The 25,377-nt window shown below is 43.1% G+C and overlaps 1 protein-coding gene across 4 annotated transcripts in view; it reads left to right on the top strand.

Annotated features, from left to right (window-relative positions):
• Window positions 1-1,659: 1,659 nt before the first annotated feature.
• KAT7 (lysine acetyltransferase 7) overlaps window positions 1,660-25,377 on the top strand; it is a 39,215-nt gene continuing 15,497 nt past the window's right edge. For 2 of the 4 annotated variants that reach the window (XM_084749911.1, XM_084749910.1), the window contains exons 1-7: window positions 1,660-2,307; window positions 6,768-6,915; window positions 9,763-9,939; window positions 13,987-14,226; window positions 18,521-18,603; window positions 21,680-21,769; window positions 23,783-23,881. In XM_084749911.1, coding sequence (XP_084606037.1) covers window positions 2,293-2,307; window positions 6,768-6,915; window positions 9,763-9,939; window positions 13,987-14,226; window positions 18,521-18,603; window positions 21,680-21,769; window positions 23,783-23,881 — 852 coding nt within the window. In that variant the 5' untranslated portion in view covers window positions 1,660-2,292. The remainder of the gene's footprint in view (window positions 2,308-6,767; window positions 6,916-9,762; window positions 9,940-13,986; window positions 14,227-18,520; window positions 18,604-21,679; window positions 21,770-23,782; window positions 23,882-25,377) is intronic. The other 2 variants (XM_084749908.1, XM_084749909.1) reach the window with 2 other exon arrangements.

Genomic DNA, 25,377 nt, shown 5'->3' with positions numbered 1-25,377 from the left:
CAAGTTTTTTTTTTTTTTGATGTTTTTTGAGACAGGGTTTCTCTGTGTAGCCTTGCCTGTCCTGAACTCACTTTGTAGACCAGGCTGGCCTCGAACTCACAGTGATCCGCCTGTCTCTGCCTCCCGAGTGCTGGGACTAAAGGCGTGCACCACCATGCCCGGCTAGTTTCTAGCAAGTTTTAAGGTAAAAATACACAGGAGTCTCTGTAAAGTAATGTCACTATGCCCTACTTACCTTACAAACAGTAAACTAAGAAAGACTAAAGAAAGAAAATAAATTACAGAGAGTTGGAAGATGCATCTAGCCTAAACTGTCCTAGAATCATGTAGCTAAAAACTTTAAACTGAATCTCCTGCTTCCTGCTCCAAGGGCTGAGATTACAGATGTGTGCCACTACAGCTAACTTAAATCAAGCAAAAGAGGTTGTTATCATTAGTTAGGAAGTTATAACATTCCAGAGTAATCCCAGGAACACATTTATAAGTGTAAAAAAAAAACCCATGAAATTAAATACATGATCGCTAAAATAATACGAAGGAAAAAAAATCAGTCATTTTCAAGCAAGTTAGTAATGTGCAGCTCAACTCACAAAGATTATTCAAAGGTGTTTATGCTAAGTACTGAAAAGGAAATACTAAACGCTGCCTGTGTCAACAATGGCTCAAGCTAGCCCCAAGGAATGTACGATGAGGGTCTGGAACCTTTAACTCTAAAGAGTCCTCTGTTTAGCATATCAATCAGGTGTTTGTATTCTGTTCCTAAAGCCTCTCTCCAGAGGTTGCCTGGCCTCAGATTGAAATTCTGATAGGGCCCTGTGGTGGCTCAGTGGATAAAGGCACTTGCTCTTTCAGCAAGCCTGGTGACCCGAGTTTGATCCTTGAGATCCCATAAAGGCAGAAGAAGGGAATCTACTCCACGAAGTTGTCCTCTGAGCCCTCACCCAGTCGTGCACACACACACACACACACACACACACACACACACACACATATCTGGAATCAGAATTCTAATTGGTAACTAAGTTTGCTTTGATCCCAGTAAGTCACTCTGGGTCAAACTTTGGTTCTCTCAAGTCCCCTGTGGTTAAAACTTCAAGGCCTGCTAACCAATTTCCAGACTTTTCTTTTTTGAGACAGGATCTAGCCTGGAATTCGCTGTGTAGTCCAGGAGGGCTTTGAACTCAAGAGATCCGCCTGCCTCAAAAACCATGCACGGCCACGCCCAGTTCCAAGCTTTTCTTATGACTCTCCTTCCAGCCTTAATCAACTTCTCCTTCCTATGCTGGGCTATTATTTCTTAAATACCCGTTCCCTTTCCAGTGTTACTTCTCGCTCCATCCAGTTCTTGGCTCCTGCATTTGGGCTACAGAGGTCTCATGGGTGAATGGCGGTTCAGCCCTTCTTGGACTTTGATTCAGTACCCTCATTTACACATTACCGTCTCGCCCCCTCTCCGGGACACCAAAAGCAAACCAAAGCAGAGTTATCTGTTGATAAGCCGGGGGGAGTTTCGGGAGAGCTAACCTGGGAATTCTTTAGCGCTATGGCATCTTCCTGTAACGTGGACTTAACTTACTTGTTCTCTTAATGCAAGGACAACGCCTCCTCTACCAAACAGGAAACTTCATGCCATAACCCTATTAATCTTTTATTCATGCCCCATCCACACCCTTCCGGAACACTGAATAGTTCTTAAAACAGTTCCTTGTACAAAATATTTCCCAACTCCGAGTTTACATGATAAGCAGAAGCGTTCTTTGATCGATTAGGAAACGAAAGGGTTAAAGCTCGACAACCTGACGGATTCTAGGGTTTTTCCTTCCTCCCCGCTCGAAATGAAAACGACCAGGAAGTGTGACTTTGCCCGAGGTAAAGATGGAAACGGCTAACTTCAAGTGCCAGACTTCTGCCCCAAACAAGCATGGCTACCTAGTTCCACAAAGGACGCCACACACCTAAGTAAAAAAATGGCGGGACCAAGGTTTCACAATTGGTGCCCGACTCCAAAATGGCGCTCACAGGCCTCACTAAAAGTTGAGAACTTCCCAGTGTGCTCTCTGGCCTGCACAATCATGTGACGCGAGCCTCAGCCGGAAGTGGAGGAAAAAGCGCTTCAGCCCGCCGCGCCTGCGCAGAAGCCTCTAGACGCTGAGAGGCAGGAGGTGCTTGAGATCGTCCGCAGGGTTTGGGACTGCTACAGAGGCCGCCACGGAGCCCTCCGGAGCCCCCGTTCCTGCCGCCGCCGCCGCCGCCGCCGCCCGAGTCGGTACCGTCGGGCTGCAGCCGCCGGCAATGCCTCGAAGGAAGGTGAGAATTGGCAGAGAAGGGATGGCGGGGTTTCTCTAAGGAGAGTCGATTGAGCAACGTGACGCAGTTTGCCACGCCTCGCGCTGGTCGGGTTCCAACTTTCCGCTCCCCCCCCTCCGCCGCCCCCCCCCCCCCCCCGATCCTAGCCTAAGCCATCCTGGTCTCCTCTCGGTTACCAGGTAGAAAAAAAATGTGGGCCCTACCCTGGCCTCGGCCTAAGCTTGTAAACTATTCCCGCCCTCTGCGTGCCTGGATCGGAGGCGTCCTTCTTGTTAATTGGCCGCTGAAACGTCTCGAAGCGTATTGATTGGATTGTGACGCCGCCTATTCGGGCCCAACGGTCACCTCCCCGCGTGCGTGGGCCGTGCGTGGCCGAGTCTGGCCCCGGTGCTCTGCCACTGGCTACGGTGAACGCTCTCCGTTCTCTTCATTGGCCCAGCTTCGCAGGCTGTTCTTGTGGCGGGTGCGGCTTAGCAAGGCCTGCCTTGGGACGCCCACCGTCCCACCCTTCCGGATAGAGATGGCGTTAGGTGCAAAGGCGAGTTGGGGAGATCACTTGCCTTTCTGGGTGGGCGCGGGGCGGGGGGTGGGGGGGAGGCAAGCGGGGCGGAGAGGTACGACAAAGCAGAGGGAATGGGTGGCGGAAAAACCAGCGCCCACTCCCAGGGGAGAGAGGTCACAGGCCTGTTGCATCTCAGACCTGTCTTCCGCTTATTCTGTTTGACGTTGCCTGGAAAGCGCGTTTCGGAAAAACAACGCAAAACTTGCTGGAATTAGAAGGATCTTTAGAATTTTAAAATCGTTGTGTATGGTGCGTGTATTTGAATGTGAGTGTGTGGGTGCGGGCGACTGACAAGGCGTGAGGAGGACATCTTCCTCTCGATTTTTCCTTACTTCGGTGAGACAGGGTCTCACTGAACCAGAAGCCAGGTAATCCGGCCAGCATGCTCTTGAAACCCACCGATGTTGTCTCCCCAGTGCGAGGGTTGCAGGCCCGTGCAGTTCTGTTTGTTTTGTTTTAAAAGCATTGCTGGGGGGATCTGTACTGAGGCCTTTATGCTTGTGCTCTGCCTGATAAAACCATCTCCCCATCCCGGACCTTGCTCTTTGCATTTCACAGCTGAATGAACGTACGGAGCACAGCTCAACTGTGTCTAAGACACTGATCAGGCAAATGAAAGCCAGAATTACAGAGCAAATGTTTGCTGACCACTTGCTAGGTGCTTGTTGCTAGGAATTAGAAAATTATGTGTGATCACTGGTTTAAAGGGTTATCCCAGTTGTGTGGAAAACACAGACCAAGAAGGCTGCAGTTTAGTCTCTGCTTGAAACTGTGTGCACTGGTAAGGAAACGGTGAACTTAGGAAACAAATAGGTGTAGAGTTAAGCCAGGAAGAATTGACAGGAGGTCATGGATTCGAATCTGGGTCATTGGATGAGATGACCTTAGAGATTGCCTTATTTTAGTGACGCTGTGTGACTTCCTTGTCAGATTTTTTTTTCCCCGAGACAGGGTTTCTCTGTGTAGCCTTGGCCACCCTGTCAGATTTTGAATGAAATATTTCGATGTGTAGACTGTTAGTAGTATTCATATTTCTGCAGAAATCATTCTTCATGGAGGTTTTCTTTTCTTTTTTATTTTATTTTATTTTGGTTTTTCTCTGTGTAGCCTTGGCTGTTCTAGACTCACTCTGTAGACCAGGCTGGCCTTGAACTCACAACTATACACTTGCCTTACTTCTCGAGTGCTGGGATTAAAGGCATGTACTGCCACACCCAGCACAAATTTATGTGTGCATGTAGGCCAGAGGATGGAACACTGTAACCCTTTTCCTTGGAGGCAGGGTCTCAGCTTGGCCTGGAGCTCACTAATTCAGCTAGGCTGGCTAGCCAGAGCGCCCCAGGAATCTACCTGTCTGTAACTCTCGTTACTGGGATTAGAAACATGCTGACCACACCCAGCTTTTCACATGGGTACTTGGGAATTGAACTCAGGTACTTGTGCTTGTGAGACCAGCTCTTTATCGATTGAGCCATCTATCTAAGGCCCTTCATGGAGGTTTTCAAAGTTAAATATTTACCTTAATGTCTCTTACAACAGCCAGGGTTGACAGGTAGTATTTATATCCAGGCACACCAAATGCAGGAGACATACTGGTATGTTGTAATAGGCCCAGTCTCCTATTAGCAATTTTGAAATACTTGTAGTCCTGGAAAATGTAAATTCTTACTGGATGTTAAGGTATAAGCTTTCAGTTCCAGCTCTTGCTGGGTACCTCTGTAGTTTGAGGTACACCTGGTTCCATACTGAGAGTTCCTGCCTCAAAAACCAACCCCCCCAAAAAAAAACAGACAAACAAAAAAAACCCAACCAACCAACCAACCAAACAAACAAACAAAAAAACCAAAAACAAAAATCCCCAAAAACCAACAAGAAAATGTAAGCTCTTGCTGCTGACTTTCTATACTGGCACACACTTTCAGTCCTAGTACTCTGAGGTTGAGGCAGGAGGATCACCATGAGCTCAAGGCAAACCTAGGCTATATAGTAAATTACATGTCAGCCTGAGCTATAAACGTAACAAGATCCTTTCTCAAAAACAAAATCCCAAGTGTAAATATGTTAGTAACTTGTTTGATGGCAATTCTGTTCTAAAATGTCCTTAGCTATTTAGTTGTTGGGTTTTGTTTTGTTTTTAATGTCATTTAATGTTAACACTAAATTCCTATTTGCTATAGAAATACTAAAGTATTTAGTATGGGGTGCTATTTGCCGGGTATGTGTTTTCTTCTAGGAATCTAAAGAATTATTAACTCCAAACATACTTGGCCTAAGGCAGTTTGTTCTTTGAATGAAGGGTTGGGACCTGGAGCTGGGGTGTGGCTCCGTGGCTAGTGCCTTGAAGCTCTGAGCCCGGCCCTGCTGCACCCCACTCCTGCCCATGCCAAAAATACTAGGACTTAAGTTTGAGGTGTTGTAGTGATTTCAGCAAATCTTTTCCTGCTTCTGGCTTAGAAAAGGGCTTAGTGTAAATGCTTAATTGATAACAGTGATCTTCATGTTAAATCACTGCTCAGGAGGCTAACTGACACTTAGACCAGGGTGTGATGTGAGTCTCTAAAAACCTGGCATATGTGACTGGCAAGCTGGGTCAGCACTTTAGAATACTTGTTGCTCGTGCAGAGGATCTGGGTTCCTGTCACCCACATGCTGGCTCACAGCCATTCGTGAGTCCAGTTCCAGGTGATTTGACAACCTCCCTTGACCTCTGAGGGCATCCATGTGTGATACAGGCATGCAGGCAAAACTTCTTATACACAGAGTAAAACAAATCCAGTATTATCTTTGTTTTGTTTTTCTAGTTTCTCTATATAACCTTGGTTATCCTGGACTTTCTCTGTAGAACCAGGTTGGCCTGATCTGCCTGCCTTTGCCTCCTGAGTGCTGGGACTAAAGACATGCACCACCACGCCCCGCTCAAAATAAATATATATTTTTTAAACCTGGTTTTGAATACCTATGAGTCTTTAGTATAAATTCCTTTTCCTGTACTTATCCACGTGGAGAAACTTCAAGGGCAGATGGCTAAGAAAAGAATTTGTATTTTTGTCTGATTAAATTCTTTTGAGATTAGTTATAGACAGTAGCATGTTTTGTTTTATTTTAAAATTTTTGCATGTATATAGATTTACTACATATGTAGGTAGATATCCAAAGAGGCCTGAGGAGCTTGTTGGGTCCTAGAACTGGAGCTCCAGGCAGATAAGAGCCATGTGACGGTTGTGAATTGAACCCAGGTCCTATGTAAGGGCAGCAAGTGCTCGTAACCACTTAACCATCTCTGCAGCCCAAAACCATATTTTGAAATGATGTTTTTTGTTTTTGAGTCACGATCTGTCTATGTAGCTCTGGCTGTCCTGGAAACTCATATGTAGGCCAGGCTGGCCTGGAACTCACAGAGATCTTCCTACCTACCAGCTAATGTGATTTTTGTTGATGGAGAGTTTGAACAAAATTTACCCTGAAGTTAAATGGAGCCTAACAACTGTTAGCCACTGGGCCATCCTGACAGCCCTGCTTTTGTCTGTTTTTTTTTTTTTTTTTTTTTTGACATAGTTCTGCTAACCAGACTGTTTTGATGTTCTGCTGTTGGGTTGGGTTCTTTTATGTCCAGTTTATGCTAATCTCCCGTCAGAGTTAATGACTTAGTTGGAATTGTTTCAGAATTAGAATGGCTTCTCTTTCTAAGTTTGTTGAGTACAGGTGTCCTAGTTGTAGGTTGTTCCACTAAAGTTGCTGAAATGAAGGGCTCCCTCTGAGCAGCAGGGAGGTGCCTGTGGCGGAGTTCTCTCTTGCCTTGGAACTTGGTACTTCAGCATCTGGTTCATTGTATGTCCAGTGTTAATAGAAACCTGCAGTAAATGCTTTCGTGCTAATGTCTGGATCTATGGTATTACAGAGAAATGCAGGCAGTAGTTCAGATGGAACGGAAGATTCCGATTTCTCTACAGATCTGGAGCATACAGACAGTTCAGAGAGCGATGGCACATCACGCCGATCTGCCCGAGTCACCCGTTCTTCAGCCAGGCTAAGCCAGAGTTCTCAAGGTAAAAGTCTTTTATTTTTTTTATTTTTTTCTTCTGACTGTTCCTCACAGTGGACAGATTGGTATTTTATTGTGCTAGTTCATAGGGAGACTGGTTCTATGGCTTGGTATAGGTCAGTGGTTCTCATCCGTACTAATGCTGTGGCCCTTTAATACAGTTCTCATGCTCTGGTGACCCCAAATCATAAAATTATTATTATTATTTTTTAAAGATTTATTTATTATGCATTCAGTATTCTGCCTGCATGTACACCTGAACTCCGGAAGAGGGCACCAGATCTCATTATAGATGGTTGTGAGCCACCATATGGTTGCTGGGAATTTAACTCATGACCTCCGGAAGAGCAGACAGTGCTCTTAACCACTGAGCCATCTCTCCAGCCCCATAAAATTATTTTTGTTGCTACTTTATAACTGTAATTTTACTAGTGTTAATGGATCAGATTGTAAATATCTGATATGTAGGTTATGTGATATGTGCCCCTGTGAAAGGTCATTTGATACCCCACCCCCAAAGGGATGGCAACCCACAGGTTGATTTTGTTTTATTTATTATTGTTATTGTTATTTGTTGTTGTTTTACGAGACAGGGTTTCTCTGTGTAGCCTTGGCTGTCCCGGACTCACTTTGTAGACCAGGCTGGCCTTGACCTCACAGTGATCCACCTGCCTCTGCCTCCCGAGTGCTGGGATTAAAGGCGTGTGCCACCACACCTGGCTAGCACGATTAATTCTAAAATGAAGAGTCACATTTGGCACATATAACTGTGTGAATAAATACTCAAAAATTTGCTTTGGTATTGAAAAAACAAAGGGCTTATAGTTGGAAGGTAGTTGGAAGTCTCTTGGCGCTTTTAGTCACTTGGGCTTAGTTAGAGGGGCCGTTGCCCCTTGTAGTTCTATGGTTAGTCTGCAGTGATAGAGTAAATGGGAAAATTAGAGTATGGGGCTGGGTGTGGTGATTTATACCATTAGTCCTAGCATGTGGGAATCAGAGGCATGCAGATCCCTGAATTCAAGGCCAGCCAGATAGTTAAAGGCTAGTCAGAGCTACATATTGAGACTCCGGCTCTCAAAAAAAAAAAAAGATATGTATGTATGCATGTACATCTATATAGATAATATACAGATATATGAGTATGAATGTGCACACACAGATAAAAATGACTTATTAATGAATCCTATGGAAGCCCAGAAGTGGGGCAACCACATTGTTGTGGAAAGGTCTCCTAGAACAGTTTGCTAGGAGTCCAGTAGGATTTTACAAATTGAAAGATGAGAAAAATGTTTTAGGCAGAAGGAATCATATATGCAAAGAGTCATAATGGTTCCTAGACACCGTCATTAGCTGTGCCCTAAAGGTGATGGATATTCAAAACGTGAGCTTGGGGTTTCTGCACTTATTTTATTTCATAGCCACAGAGCTTTGCAGCTCTTGGGAGCATCAGTCACTGGGCAAGGCTACCCTCCCCAGCGTGACATGTAGACAACTTTGTGAAAAGAGCCCCCCAAAGCATACAGACCAGGGGGCCTGGCCGTGAACTAACTAACCTCTCCTGACAGCTTGAGAATTTCAACTTAAACATTGTCATAGGTTGTTGTTACTTAAAATACTCTTCAGTTTCAGCTTTGAGTTTATTTCCTTTAGAAAGCATCAGGTTGGAGATGTGAAAGGTCTATGAAGGCTTTAGAGTCGGTTTCTGTACGGGAAGAACTTAGGGGCTGGAGTGGCTCAGTAGTTAGGAGCACTTAGTTACTTCTGCAGAGTACCTGAGTTTGACCCCAGAGCCCACATGGTGGCTCACACCAGTGACAGTTCCAGTTGCAGGGAGTCCAGGGCTCTTCTCTGCTCATACACACGCTCATACACACAAAACCTTTAAAGGTGTGCTTCATTTGCTTGTTTTGAGACAGTGTAGGTAGCTCAGGCTAGCGTGGAAGTTAATATCCTCCTGCCTCAGACTTCCAAGTACTAGGAATACCTGTGTCACCAGATCTGTCTTAAATTTTTTTGTACTTTTAGAATTTTTTACAACTAACACCACCCCCCAAAAACAGTATTTATGCGCTATTGGGTTAGTTGTAGGACACAGTATTTATGCGCTATTGGGTTAGTAGTAGGACACAGTATTTATGCACTATTAGGTTAGTTGTAGGACACAGTATTTATGCACTATTAGGTTAGTTGTAGGATATCTGTGTTATGATGAGCAAGGGAAGAAACAGGTGGTGTACTTAATACTGGTAAGGAACTTTTCTCCCACTGGGCGGTGGTGGTGCACACCTTTAATCCCAGCACTCTGGAGGCAGAAGTGGGTGGATCTCTTTGAGTTGGAGGCCAGCTTGGTCTACAGAGTGAGTTCCAAGACAGCAGTGCTACACACACACACACACACACACACACACACACACACACACACACACACACACACACCAGTCTAGAAAAACCTGAGGTGGGGGGAGGGAGGAGGGAGGGAAAAGGAGAAGGGGGGAATCTTTTCACAGTAGTCGTGAGGAATATGCTATGACTGTCTTTCTTCTTTCTTTTTTTTTCCCTAAAATGAGGTGAGTTTTTCTTTCTCATGAGTAAAGAAGCAAGCTTGGAGACATTAACTTGCCACAGATGGTTGCTGTGGTGGAGTGGAGTCCCGTCGAGCTCAGTCTTCACTACAGAGCGTAAACTTGTTATGCCCTGCAGTTATGAGCTGAAGTGCCTTGTCATGTGCTATTTAGTGAGCTTGAGCAATTCTACGGTTTTGTGAAACATGAAGAGAAGGAGCTGTGTTTTGATTAATTGTTTGGATGGGAATAAAATGGATTCTCTTTTTTCTTTCATGACCTTTGATCAGATTCAAGCCCTGTTCGAAACTTGCCGTCTTTCGGCTCTGAGGAGCCTGCCTATTCTACCAGAAGAGTGACCCGCAGTCAGCAGCAGCCCACCCCAGTGACTCCAAAAAAGTACCCTCTCCGCCAGACTCGCTCCTCTGGCTCGGAAACGGAGCAGGTGGTTGATTTTTCAGATAGAGGTGAGTGGGCCTTTGTGATGTGTACTGTACAGAGGGTCTGGTCACTTCTCTTTAAGAAAGGCTTTGGCACTACAGAGAGAGTGTCAGAGTTTAGGTGAGCAACCTGTTCACTTGATTTCCTTTTTTGTTTGTTTGGTTTGGTTTTGTGGCTTAGCTTGTAGGGTTTGAAACAGGGCTCGTAGCAAAGAGCCTCAAAGTTGTGATCCTCTTGTCTCAGCCTCCAGAATGCTGGAATTATACATCTGTGCCACCATGCTCAATTTATCTAATTTCTTACTGTCTTTCACAGTTTATTTTGACTGTTAAGAGTGTTAGGGTTGGGGCTGGAGAGATGGCTCAGTGGTTAAGAGCACTGCCTGCTCTTCCAAAGGACCTGGGTTCAATTCCCAGCACCCACATGGCAGCTCACAACTGTCTTTAACTCCAAGATCTGACACCCTCACACCAGCACACATAAATTTAAAAAAAAACAAAAAACAAAAAAATAAAAAATATAAAGAGTGTTAGGGTCTGAGCAGCTGGAGTGTGTTGGCTGGGATGTGCAATAGGGAGAAGACAGAGCCTCTGAACCTCTCCATAAAGAAGGCTTGCCCCAGATTTTATTAGAGCCATGATTCACCTCCAGACGGCTGACTAGGAGTGGCCTTTAGTAGTAGGCAGTGTTCAGTTACTGAGGTTGTGGCCCAGTACTTCAAGAGCCGTAGAGTGGAGGGTTAGAGTGATCGTACAAGCTACTGAGATTCTTCAGCCAGGCAACATACTGGTTGGTGTGCACAGTCTCAGATGGTTTGTGGAGTTTTCATTTTTTTAAAACTTGTTCACCCTACCCTCTGCCCCCACAGTGTTTCTCTGTGTAGCCTTGGCTGTACTAGACTGCCTCTGCCTCCCTAGTGCTGGGATTAAAGGCATGCGCCACCACACCTGGCTCGGTAACTTTCTTGGTAGTGCTTGGAAGTACAAAGATTTTCATATAAAAACCTGTATTAATTTTTATATTTTAATTTATTTTATGTGTATTGGTGGTTGGTCTGCATGGAAGTCTGTGCACTACATTTGTGTCTGGTACCCATGGAGGCCAGGAGAGGGGATAAAATCCCCTAGAACAGAAGTTACAATTGTGAGCTGCTGTGTGGACACTGGTAATCAAACCTAGGCCCTCTGTGAGAATAGCCAGTGTTCTTAAACAGTGAGTCATCTCTCTAGCCCCAACTTAATTTTTTGTTTGTTTGTTTATTTGTTTATGTTTTGCACTTTTTGAGACAGGGTCTCTATGTAGCCCTGGCTGTCCTGGAACTCATTATCTACATCAGGCTGGCTTTGAGTTCATAGATTAGTAGTTCATTTATCTTGTTTTTTGAGACAGAGTTTCTCTGTAACAGATCTCTGCCTGTCCTGGACTCACTTTGTAGACCAGGCTAGCCTCGGAACTCACAGAGATCTGCCTGCCTTTGCCTCCGAGTGCTGAGATTACAAACATGTACCACCATGCCCAGCTCAATAGTTAATTTTGAAAACAGGACAGATTTGGAAATATGGGATGACCATTTATTTATAGTAGTGATTAATTGGAGCTGAATGGTGAGTTGTCACCTCTGGATAGACAGATTATTTGACCATGTTCAACCCCCGTAGGCATCTGGTTTGTAAACCTTGATTTAAGAGTGCAGTTTCTGGGGCTGGAGAGATGGTTCAGTGGTCAAAAGCATGTACTGCTATTTTCTTAATTTTATTTTTTGCAGTGTTAAGGGGGCAGGGTTTCTCTCTATCCCTAGCTGTTCTGGAACTCATGTAGACCAGGCTGGCCTCAAACTCACAGAGATCTGAATTGCCTCTGCCTCCCAAATGCTATTAAAGGTGTGCGCCACCACCATACACAGCACATGGGCTTCTTGATCTTGTAGCTGACCCAAGTTAGGTTCCCAGCACACATGTCTGCTGGCTCACAATTGCCTGTAACTCCAACTCATGGAGATCTGATGCTCTCTTCTGGGTTCTGCCAGCACTCACATTATACCCACATGCACATAATTAAACATAAAATCTGGGCTGGAGAGATGCCTCAGTGGTTAAGAGCACTGTCTGTTCTTCCAAAGGACCCGGGTTCAATTCCCAGCACTCACATGGCAGCTCACAACTGTCTGTAACTCCAAGATCTGACACTCTCACACCAATGAACATAAATTTAAAAATTAAATAAAAATATTTTAATTTAAAAAAAAAAAGAAAAAAGAAAAAAAACTTCTAAAGAAAAAAAAAAAAGAGTATGATGTTAAAAATGTCTTTAAGCATTTGGGAGGTAGAAGCAGGTGGATCTCTATGTGTTTAGGGCCAACCTGCCATATATAGAAAGTTCCAGGCTAGCCAGGGACACACAGTGAGAGCCTGTCTTTTTTAAAATTAAGAAAAGAAAAGAAAAAGTGCATTTCAAAATTTTGAGACCACAGTAACTTCAGGTACCAGTCATACGATAACCATCCATACGCGCAGGCATTAATACACATAAAACAAGTACTAAAAGAATTTATGTGTTTGACCTACATGTATGTCTTTGTAACACTTACATGCTGATAGCATTGGATCCCCTGGAACTGTAGTCCCTGGGCTGGAGTTACAGACTGGAGTGAGCCATCATGTGGGCGTTGGAGTCACGTTCAGGGCCTCTGAGAGAGCAGCCTCTTAACTGATGAGCCATCTCTTAGCCCCTTAAAAGAAAATTTTTGTTTGTTTGTTTTTTGTTTTTCGAGACAGTCTCTCTGTGTTAGCCTTGGATGTCCTGGACTCGCATTGTAGACTGGGCTGGCCTCGAGCTCACAGTGATCCGCCTGCCTCTGCCTCCCACGCCTGGCCTTAAGACAGTTTCTTTTTTCTTTCTTTCTTTCTTTCTTTCTTTCCTTCCTTCCTTCCTTCCTTCCTTCCTTCCTTCCTTCCATCCATCCATCCTTCTAGTGAGGGTTAGTTTTGAGACAGGATCTCTGTATGCAGCCTTACTCTGTAGACCAGGCTGGCCCTGAACTCATAGGGAACATTGCCTCTGTCTCCTGAGTGCTGGGATTAAAGGAGCCCACCACTACACCGAGTGCATTTGTTTTCTGTCTTGTGTCTCTAGGAAGGGAAATGGGTTTTGTTTTTGTTTGTTTGTTTGTCTTTTGGTTTTTTGAGACAGGGTTTCTCAGTGTAGCCTTGACTGTCCTAGACTCACTTTGTAGACCAGTCTGACCTCAAACTAATAGTGATCCATCTGCCTCTGCCTCCCAAGTGCCGAGATTAAAGGCATGTTTTTTTGTTTTTGTTTTTTACTTATTTTTCCAATAAAGAACACAATACATTTTGGTGAGTTTTTGACATTAAATAGATTTTTTTTTTCCGAGACAGGCTTTCTCTGTGTAGCCTTGGCTGTCCTGGACTTGCTTTGTAGACCAGGCTGGCCTCGAACTCACAGAGATCCGCCTGCCTCTGCCTCCCGAGTGCTGGGATTAAAGGCGTGCGCCACCATACCCGGCGACATTAAATAATTTTAAGTTTCATTATTAAACAACACCTGGAATGGTGAGAACAGTTTTGTCATACTTGGGTCTTTTTGGTAATTTTTCAAACACTATATTTGATTTTGAATTCTCAGGATTAGGAGCTTAGGAGAAACATGGGAAAATAACATGTAGTATGTGACCGCAGATTTACATTCAATCAGAATTTAAAGTTTAAAGTATCTTATAGCAGATAAGTAGCTAAAAATTACTGGTTAGGTCTAGGTCTGGGAGGACTATAGATGTAGCTCATTCGTAGACTGCTGCTATACCATGCATGAGGCCCTGATTTTGTTCCCTAGCACCGCATAAAGCTGCCTATAAGCTTAGAACTAGGGAAATAGAGGCAGGAGGATCACATATTTAAAGTCATTCTAAGTTTCCTAGAGAATTTGGGCTACATACATGACATCCTGTCTTTTTTTTTTTTTTAGCTGTAGAAAGAGAAGTGCAGAGTCCATAAGCTCTTCTGTCTGGTGAATCTTTAAATAAAGGGACCCACTTGCTTGTTTCTTTTCTTTAGAAACTAAAAATACAGCTGACCATGATGAGTCCCCACCTCGAACTCCAACTGGAAATGCACCTTCTTCTGAGTCTGACATAGACATCTCCAGCCCCAACGTGTCTCATGATGAGAGCATTGCCAAGGACATGTCCCTGAAGGACTCAGGCAGTGATCTCTCTCACCGCCCCAAGCGTCGTCGATTTCATGAAAGCTACAATTTCAATATGAAGTGTCCTACGCCAGGCTGCAACTCTCTAGGTGAGTGCCCTGAATTCATGACTTTTGTGGCACAAGGATCCCGTTGTGATCCCAGCTTCTCAGACCCTTCAGTGGTTGTGAACTCAGAGCAATCATAAATAAAAACTATTCTTGGGGGCTGGAGAGATGGCTCAGAGGTAAGAGCACTGGCTGCTCTTCAGAGGTTCTGAGTTCAACTCCCAGCAACCACATGGTGGCTCACAACCATCTATAATGAGATCTGGTGCCCTCTTCTGGCTATCAGGCAGAACACTGTATACTAATAAAAAAAGAACTATTCTTGGCCTATTGTCTGTGCATAATAACAGGTCTAGTTGTAGGGAAATGTAAGTGATGAACCATTCACTGTATTCAACATGCTTTTCCCAGTGAAGAAACTCCCTCTTTTCCTCAGCGAAAACAAAAATGGAGGGCTGGAGAGATGGCTCAGAGGTTAAGAGCACCGCCTACTTTTCCAGAGGTCCTGAGTTCAATTCCCAGGAACCACATGGTGGCTCACAGCCATCTATTATGTGATCTGTTGCTCTCTTCTGACCTGCAGGTGTACATGCAGGCAGAGCACTGTATACATAATAAATAAATAAAATTAAAAACAAAACAAAAACAAATGGAAAACAAGTTGAAATGTCTCATCCTGTGACACATAGTTGATTCTCATAAGGACTGATAGGGTATAAGATAATGCCTAATAATAGATGCATGGCCATAGCTGTTAGAAAAATGACGAGAACAGAATTCTCAAGAGGCTGTACATCTTAAGCGTTTGTGTGAGACCTGGCCTTTGATGACCAGGAGTTGCTAATTTTGTGTATTTGATTAGTATCTTGGACTTAACTTTTAGCGAATCACTTACGGATTCTTACAGTGATTTGAAGCTTATTTGTGCTGCTCGAGTGAGCTGAGGTGCACTTGTTGAGCAGAAGCCTTTGGCTGAAGTTGGAAGGTCCCGGTTGATAGATAAGGTGCCTTTCAGTATGAAGTTTTCAGTGCATATGAAGCTTATCTTTATGCTTATACTGTGGTCTGTGAAGTATGCTAGCAGCGTTGTGTACTTTTTAAAGGTAATTACTTTCTTTTAAAGTGCTTTGTTAAAGATACTAATGATTAGAAGCAGTTGGGAAATTGGTACCAGTAGACTTGATAAACAGAATGGCATGGCCTTCAGTTTGTAAAACACACAGTCTTTGAAAGCAGGCTTGCACATAGTGACACAGCACTTTTTGCTCTTGTTGTTGGTTTGGTTTGTTTGTTTGTTTGTTTGTTTGTTTCTCAAGACAGGGTTTCTCTGTAACCATGACTATCCTGGACTTGACCAGGCTGGCCTCAAATTCAGAGAAATGACAGCACTTTATACTTCGTGTTTGATCCTGAACAGTTTTCTCTATGAAATGGCCTCGTGCTGCTTAGTAGCAAGGATATACTTTGACAAACTTAGCTGACACAGCCTACTGTACACATAGGCTGCTGGGTGTATGTTTGTGTGCGTTTGTATATGGCACAGCCTACTGCCCCTACTCCCCAGGGAACAAGGCAACGTGAGGTAAGTCAAACAGGAGAACATGGTTTAGCTTAGAGACTTGATAAACTCAAAATGTGTGCAACGGTTGCTGTGTAACTTGGGTGCTGCTTTCCTGTGAACTTATTAAATAGAAGGACCACCCTGAAATAATGATGAGCCAGCATAGTGGTGGCAGATGCCTTTAACTTCAGCACTCAGGAGGCCTAGATAGAAGGGGATTGAGGTCAAGGCCAGTCTGGGCTGTCTGGAGAGTCTATTTAAATAATTAAGAAAATTATAAAACTAACATAAGCCCTAAACCAATAACATAGTTGCCTATGGTCCACGCAGTAGGTTTGTTTCTGTCAGAGTGGCCACAAATACATTAGCTGTTGCAACTGCAAAGTCACAAAGTGATAGAAAGTTTTCAGCCCTAGTATATTATGGATCCCTTATGTCTACGGTCTGCTATTTTTATGTTTAGAGGTCCATTATTTGTTGAACATTAGGCAGTATGTGACTGTAAGTATGTGGTTCTCTTAGAATTTGTGTCCTTTTAGCTGAATTTGTTTTGGGTTAGGTTCCCGCTGTGTAGTCCTGACTGGCCTGATAATTGCCATGTGGAGCCCAAGCTGCCCTCAGATTTACAGAGACCCTCTAAGAAGAATTAAAAAAAAAAAAGATTTACTTGTTGTTTGTTTGCTTGATTTTGTATAAGTGTTTTGCCTGCCTATATGTATGTATAATATGTTTATATTTGGTGCCTGAGAAGGTCAAAAAAGGTTGTGTGATGCTGGTCATGGTGGTGCACTCCTTTAATCCTAGCACTCAGAAGGCAGAGGCAGGTGGATTGCTGTGAGTTCAAGGCCAGCCTGGTCTACAAAGTGAGTCCAGGACAGCCAGGGCTGTTTGCACAGAGAAACCTTGTCTCAAAAAACAACAATAAAAAGTTGTGGGACCAGAACTGGAGTTACAAGTGGCTCTGGGTATTGGGATCCAAACCTAGGTTCTCTCAGAACCCAGTGTGAGTTTGAGGCCAGCCTGGTTTACTAAGTGAGTCCAGGACAGCCAAGGAAGGCGACACAGAGAAACCCTGTCCCGGAAAAAACAAAAATAAATAAATTATAAACAAACAAAAACGGTAGGAAGTAAGAACCAGTTTCTAAAAATTGTCCTCTTCGGCACACATGTTAGTAATGACAATAGTAATAATGATGACAGAAATAATGACAACAATAATAAAAAGTCCTACCTGGCAGGCAGTAGTGGTGCACGCCTGTAATCCCAGCATTTGGGAGGCAGAGGCAGGCAGAGCTCTGTTAGTTTGAGACCATCCTGGTCTACAGATTGAGTTCCAGGACAGCCAAGGCTCACAGAGAAACCATCTCGAACATAAAACAAGAAGGAAGAGAAAAGAAAAGGAAGGAAGAAGACGACACCTGTCTGAAAAATGAAGAGTGTATAGAAATGTAGCTCTGTGGTAGTGTTTGTTTAGCATGGCATAGGCCACGGGTTACGTTCCTATTAGCAAATGTGGAAAACAAAAGAAAGAAAAGGGAGGAGGAGCAAGAGGAGGAAGGAAGACAGAAAAGACTGACTGCCCTTTCGTTAGAACAAGCTTCCTGTGCCGTCCTTCATGTTTTTCTAAGAAGGCCATGTGCTAATTGCACCATATTAGAGTTTAATTGTAGAAGTTCAAATCTTGAAATATTCGTCCTTCAAAAAAAAAAAGTGTTGGGCTGGAGAGATGGCTCAGTGGATAAGAGCGCTGCCTGCTCTTCCTAGAGGTCTTGAGTTCAATTCCCAGCAACTGGCTCACAACCATCTATAATGTGATCTGATGCCCTCTTCTGGCACTGTATACATAATAATAAAATCTTTTTTTTTAAAGTATGTTGAATCTTGTTCAGAATTATCAAAATATGTTTTTATGTTATAAAAATGGCCATTTTCTTTAATCAGTTTCTTTTGATTATTGAAAGGAATTAAATGTAGAATAGTTTTGCATAGTAGAAAGACTAGTATACTTTTTTCATATTCCTAAAACTGGATTATGGGCCAGGAGGTGGTAGCACACGCCTTTAGTCCCAGCACTTGGGAGGCCAAGGCAGGAGAATCTGTGAGTTCAAGGCCAGCCTGGTTTACAGAACAAGTTCCAGGACAGAGAAACCATGTCATCAAAAAGACTGGATTATGGGTTAACTTAACAAAGTTGCTTGCTTGCCTGCTTGATTTTTGTTTATAGAGACAGGGTTTCTTTGTGTAACCTTGGCTGTCCTTGCTCTGTAGACCAGGCTGGCTTCAAACTCAGAGATCCATTTGCCTCTGCCTCCCGACTGCTGGCTTGTGCCACCACCACCCAACTACCTAAGGGATTTAAATTCCGCTAAAAGAAAGTGTTCCTATGTATAGTCTTGCAGCTGTAGGGCTGTATGGCATTTGGGACTTGATAATACTTCTATCAGAAGGGGCTGCACGCCATATTGAATGTGTACAGTGTATTCTACTCGGGAAGCAGAGGCTGGTTTGTCTACATAGTGAGTTCTAAGCCAGCCAGAGCTACACAGTGAGATTCTGCCTCAAAAAGCAAACCAGAGTGTTTTCAAAGATGGCCAGGTCTATTCTGTGGAAGAAAATAATACATGGTGGATACAAATCATGATCTTGATAGCACTTTCATTTGATAACAATTATTTAATAAAATGGAATACTAAAAACAGATTTATTGTCAAGAAAAATCTCACTTCGTAAGTGTGCATGTTCTTCCTGGAAATTAAGTTTTCCCTCCTTTAACAGGACATCTTACAGGAAAACACGAGAGACATTTCTCCATCTCAGGATGTCCGCTCTATCATAACCTCTCAGCTGACGAATGCAAGGTAATGGTTTGCTCCTTTATTCAGGGTGCACTCTTCAATGCTTGCTACTCGACCCGCCCCTTGCTAAGCTCTCGGAGTACAGCAGTGAAGGTATGAGGTCATGTTCTTACATGTCAGTGGAGGAAAGAATGAAAGAAAAGTTTTTTGATTTTTTTGATTTTTTTTTAACAAAAGCTAACTACATGAACAAATAAAAGCAACGTAATACGGGGGAGGGGGGTCGCTGGAGAGATGGCTCAGCGGTTAAGGACACTGGCTGCTCTTCCAGATGTCCTGAGTTCAATTCCCAGCAACCACGTGGTGGCTCACAACCATCAACAATGTGATCTGATGCCTTCTTCTGGTGTGCAGTTGTACATGCCAGACACTGTATACATAATAAGTAAATCTTTAAAAAAAAAAAAAAGTGTAATATGTGGTGAGTGCTCAGGAAGAAATGAATAACGAGATTTGTCTTTAGAATATTGGGAACTTCATCATTGGCACCTTCATTTCCTTGATAACTGACTTCTTTTCCTGCCAGGGAGGCATCTTTTTTACTCAGGCTGTGTTCCACCTTAGGATCTCTTAACAAATCCATGAAGTTATTTTGCTCTTTCAAACATTTTCAAATGTTCCCTTTTCTGTTCACTTCTGCAGATAATGTTCCTCTTGGTTTCTAACAGTCATATCTGTTCATGTCTAGTTCTTTTAAATTCTTCAAAAGCACGGTTCCTAAGTAACCTTTGAGACTTGGGGGTAATGTGTTTGAGATTTGAGCCTGAGGTCCTCTTTTGTGCGGTCCTGCTTGGGTTACTGCTATCAAGGATGGAATCACAGCTAATTAAATAGTAATTAAATAGACAGGTCAGGTATTCTTTGGACAAATTATCCAAACTAAATACTTTGACTACACTAAAGTGCTAGGTGATTTTTGGTTGTTCTTTTGCTCTCAGTGCCTGGGTCACAGGTTTATGCTTGTGTGAGCAGGTCTCATTTGGAGAAGAATTCAGTTTCCTGTTCTCCTTGCTCCAGAAACTTGTTCTTATTTACAAGGTCTTGGGGTGGAGTTGGGAGAGTGTTTTTTCCATGTGTTTAAATTTTCACCAAGTAAAACTTGAAATGCTTACGTGTAATTTTCTGCCAAAGACCCTGCTCTTTGTCTTCACTGCACGTCTTTGTACATGACACAGCTTGCCTTCTCTGTGGGCTCTTCCTGTTCTCTTTTCGCTGTCTTCAGGTGACTGAGATTCAGAAGCTGACCAAACACACACACTTTTTCCCTGAAAATAACTCTGATGATGGTGTTCGTATGGCGTTCCTCTCCTGCTTGTCTTTAATCATAGCAGTGTGATAGCACTTCGGTTTGCATCAGCCTTCCTGAAGCGTGACTTTGTGGGGTACGACTTGAAGCAATATCTACACCTTAAGTAGTTTAAGCAATTTATTTCAGAAAATTCAGATCAGGGAAGAAAATGCTGTATAAAGGGAAACATATCTGTTGTAGGTTTTTCCTCTGTGTCCTCTACAGGGGAAATGAGACCAGCATTATCCATCTTTTTACCACTGGGCCATGTGCTTGGCGGAGGGCACTATTGGGCTGCTTCCCTGGCCTGGGGAAAGCGCTTACATTTTAAGGTACCTGCATACGCATAATTGCTCTTGTATTTCCTAGTAGTTTGTGTAGCTGCATATAACTTTTTAGGGATAGCAAAGGAATCAGTGACTAAGATAAGAATCAAAACCCATAAAACACCTGCAGTCAAGGAGTTTACATTCCCATGGAGAAACCTATAAATTAATAAGTAAATGTAAGTTTATGTAAAGATAAACACTATGATAAACCAAAAGAGAGAGTCCATTTTCAAGGTGGGAGTACAGTGCTTTTGTTAGAATAAGGTCAAGCCTACCTGGGGTTGGCATATGATCTAGAGGTGGATGGTGTCAAAGTAACACTATGTGAAGACCATAGAGTGGAAATAGCTAAGGAGAAGGAACAGTAAGTACAGTGGCCATAGGCTGAGGATGGACTGTTGGGTTTGAAGGTAGATTGTGTGATGGCTGTGTGATTGGATTGGATTGTGGATGGGTGGTGTGGGATTATGGTTTATTCTGATGACAGTTGAAATTATTGGAGGGCCCAGACAGAGGAAGGGTAGGTTATTGAAACAATAACTATTTGGCATGTAGAGAATGACTGGGGGAAAAAGAGGTGACACAGGATAGGTGGATTGGAAGCCTGCTTCGAAGTTTGTGCAGTAAATGATAGCTTGGACCAGTGTGGTGTCTAAAATGTCTAAGGAAAGTTTGGATTTTGCATGTGTTTTGAAGGAGAGCAAACTAGGAGATGGGCTCAGTGTAGAGATGGGAGGAAAATGAAGGATTACATCCAGGTTTTGAATTGATCAGCTGTTGAGGTGGTACATTTGTTGATAGTGGAGCAGATGTGAGAAATATTGGTTGTTCCATTTTGAGCCTGCTCAGCAATGCAACCCCCTAGGCAGGTAGATGTGAGGTGTCAGTTCCCAAAGGGTGATAGGGAGACTAATGAGCATGATGTGATTTCTATCTACAATTTTACCTCCCTATAGACTTGAATTCAGGTTTTCCCCTTCCTATTTCCTTATCTTCACCCCTCACCTGTGGCTGGGTCTTATCTTCCTATGCTGCACAGGCTGGGTTTGAACTCCTAAGCTGCCTCAGCTTGTCTGCTAGCTAGGACTATAGGCAGATGTCACTGTGTCCATCCTGAGCCCAGGTTTTTCTGATGTTTTCTTCATACTTCCTTACTCCCTTGTACTTCTTCATAGTTTCCTATCAGCATAGTGGAAGAACTTCCAGGCCAGAGTCCTCATTTTTACCAAAAGTCTCAACTTTTCAATATTTAGCTGTGATCATTTCATTTCCTCAGTATTTAGTGGCTGAGAAAGCACCGGCTCACCTCATCTTTTTCTAATAGAGATAGTAATAATCAATAATAAGAATACATATACTTTCAAAGCATAGTGCAAATACAAGGAATTATTACAGAGTCTTATGCTTAAGGAAATGTAGTCTTAGAAGCAGGTGGATTTATTGACATTGTTGATGGTTGCAGGTGAGAGCACAGAGCCGGGATAAGCAGATAGAAGAGAGGATGCTGTCCCACAGGCAAGATGACAACAACAGGCATGCAACCAGGCACCAGGTATGGGCCTTGTGAAAGCTCGGGCCAGCCACAGTTTGAGGTCTGTCTTTTGGATCTCCTTTGCCCCATAACTGTCTTTATAGGCAAACCTCTTGTTTCCCACAACACATCAAAATCACTGGTCTTCCAGATACCAACTTGAAATTTTCAACTAGTAATTTTTCATAAAGCAAACATTTCTTTCTCAGAAGTGGAGGCATCAAGCTATTTGTAATAATAATAGTAACAAGTAATAGTATATTTTGGTTATTTTGAAAGGTTACATCGCATTTCCATTTCCTCATTTTGCATCCTTATTTTAACCTGTTGTGGTTGGCTTTCAAACACCTTTGACTTTGCTGGCCTATTTTCGATATCACCAGTGGCATTTAACAGTGGTATTTAACACTTATCGGCCGGGCCAGTTTCTACTTCTGTCTTTCTGTGAATTGCAGAAAGCGTCCTTGTTCGGTCGTAATCGTCCTCTCTGAACATTCAGACTGCATAGATCGCACTTAATCCTTACTTCCTTTTAAGTGACTTTGGTCTTTCTGAGAACTCTATACCATTACCAAGAAGAGATTGCATACATAATCCTTCAAGGCCTTGAGCAAGTCAGCTCTTACAGGGATTTTTCCAAGACCTTCTCCTACAACTAGTAAATGTTTCCTGTGTATTCTTCTCATGTACTTTTCTCCCAGATGTTGGCCTTTGTAAAGTATTAGTCATACTCATCATCTACGTATCTGTTTGTGCAGTTAGGTGATAGGTGACTAGCCGAGGAGGCACAGCGGTAAGGAGCCACTCATGTGCATCTGAGTACTCTGATTCTCTTATTGCCTGTGTTGTCCTGGGCAGGCCAGATGGTAAACTTCACGTTTTTGTTTATATGAAGGAGTGAATAATGCCCACCTGATGGGGGCAGCCATCTAATGTGTGTATAGTACCGAACTTCAGGCCCTTAGCCTAAAAACAATCTGTAGTCATGGGCTTTGCTTCCTTCCTTCCTTCCTTCTTTCTCTCTCTCTCCTTCCTCCCTCCCTTCCTCCCTCCCTTTCTTTCTTTCTTTCTTTCTTTCTTTCTTTCTTTCTTTTTCTTTCTTTCTTTCTTTCGAAACAGGGTTTCTGTGTGTAGCCCTGACTCTCTCTGTAGACCATGCTGGGTGTAGAACTTGAGGAGATCACCTGCCTCTGTCTCCCAAGTGCTGGGATTAAATTCATGTTCCACCACCACCCAGCAAAATTTTTAAATGAGAATCTTATTATATATCCCTTAGAGGTCTGGCCTGGAATTTATAGCAGTTTTCTGTTTCTGTTGGGATTATAAACATGAGCCATAAAGCTCCTCCCTCCTCCATTGTGACTTCCACTCTTTATTGATATTAATTAAAATAAGTCTGCATTCCAGAAATGGCAGTAAGAACTATGGTTTGGATGGAAAAATAATCTACTTTAGAATTATAAAATTAACATATTATTAGCTATGTGTTTCTGACAATTTGTTTCTTTTTGTTTGTTCGTTTTGTTTTTGTTTTCTTTTAGTTCCGAGTGGTGGCTTATGCTTATAATTCCAGTACTTTAGAGAAACAAGGATTGTCAGCCAGGGCTAGGTAGAGAAGAACCCTTTCACACTTTTGAAAAAACAAAAAGCTTCACATAACAGTTTGGGTTTGTTTGTTTGTTTGTTTTTTGTGTTTGTTTTTTCAAGACAGGGTTTCTCTGTGTAGCCTTGGCTGTCCTGGACTCACTTTGTAGACCAGGCTGGCCTTGAATTCAGAGATCCGCCTGCCTCTGCCTCCCAAATGCTGGTATTAAAGGTGCACTACCATACCCGGCTAGCAGTTTGGATTTGTAATCCCAGGATTTAGGAGGTGAAAGCAAGATCAGAAGTTTTAGGTTATATGAGAGCCTATCTTTAAAAACAAAACAAAACAAAACAAACCACTTAATTTTATTTATTTATTTATTTATTGGTATTTTGAAGCCTATCATAGTGAGTTTTCTAGCTAGCTTCTCAGTTTTGTTTTTCTTTTAGGCACCGACAGAAAGACAGCTGCGGTATAAGGAAAAGGTGGCTGAACTCAGGAAAAAAAGAAATTCTGGACTGAGCAAAGAGCAGAAGGAGAAGTATATGGTGAGGAAAACTCCAGTACTTAATTAGTCTGAACTCCGCTGTCACATTTGAGTCTGAGTGTCTGCCTTCCGGATTACTTAGCTATTTTCTGTGAGAGTATCCAGTGAGTTCCGGGGGTGCTCTTGTCAGCTAGTGCCCTCCCCCAAGTTGGAGCTGTTGAGTGGAGACGGGGTTGCACAGGTGAAAGAGGGCTTATGTTTTTGGGGGCTCCATCCTCTAGGCCTAGGCGTCTAGCTCAGTTGGCAGAACCCCTTCACAAAATTGAAATGATTACATTAAGGAGGTCCTGTTGGTGCAGCTCTGTAATCCTAATTACTCTGCAGGCTGAGGCAGGAGGGTATGAGCTCCAGACCTCCCTGGTTAGCAGGTGAGTTCCTGGCCAGCCTCAGCACTTAGCGAGGCACTGTTCCCAAATGAAAAAGAAGGGCTTAGTAGCATATGTAAAGGGCCTCGGTTCAATCTGCAGTACTAGGGGAGGAAGGCAAATTTGTCTACTAGAACAAATAATGACAACATTAGAAATGGCTGATAATATAAAATATTCACGGGCTAAGGACACACAGCTGAGCTTCAGAGCACTAACTCTGAATATAATACACACTTTATAATAGTAAGGAAAAAGTAAGTATATACAGAAGATAAAATTAATCTACCTAAAAATAGGCACAGTTAACACTTTAGTAAGTTTTTAGCTGTTTATATTGTAACTATGTATTTTGTCATTTTCACCATTAAACCACACCACCCAGTTGTCCATATTTTCACTTCAAGATCTTGAACTGATGTCCTCATTAAAGCTCAAGACTTTAATAAGCCTTCAACCCCTTTCATAAAACAGCATTTTAGGTAAAGATTTACTTGGACTGGAAGTGTATTAGTACATGGTTTCTACTGAAATATAGCCAACCATGGTGCTCTCTGCCTGGAGGCTAACCTGGGCAGTGGTGGGAGACCCTGTTTCAAAAACAAAACAAAAGAAAAAGTCAGGAGTGGTGGGTGACTCACTTGCAGGGAGACCATGAGTCTGAGGTCCTAGAGACCTAGGCCATCCTGTACTAGACAGTAAGACCTTGCCTTGAGAAAAAAAAGAAATGAGAGAGAGACCAAAACCCAGTAAAAATCACCCACCCAAGATATATGTATATTTTACGTAGTGTGTTGATGTGTGTTCTCTTTGTCTTCTTCTGAGTTTTTTTCTTTATAAGATTGGATGTTACTCTGCTTTGTCTTTGGAGTAGGCAATAAATTATGATTTGTAAGTTGTAGGTGAACTTACTGGGAGCCCGTAGCTAACCACACAGGTCTCTGGGGTGGGCTGTCAGGTCAGATGCATGCTTGCCCCTGCCCGCTCAGTGTTGTATGTTAAGCAGAGTTGTGGAAGCACAGTGAAATGATGTCATTCACTAAGAGGCTGCGATGCACTCTTCACCCACATGACAGTCCTCTAGGATGCATCTGGTCACTCCGCAAAAGGACTTAGAAAAGGTAGTGGACCT

This window comes from Acomys minous (genome assembly GCF_964271855.1).
Source record: "Acomys minous genome assembly, chromosome: 12".
Taxonomy (NCBI): domain Eukaryota; kingdom Metazoa; phylum Chordata; class Mammalia; order Rodentia; family Muridae; genus Acomys; species Acomys minous.
The sequence above is the reverse complement of the archived record's forward strand: the minus strand, read 5'-3'. Positions and strand labels throughout refer to the sequence as shown.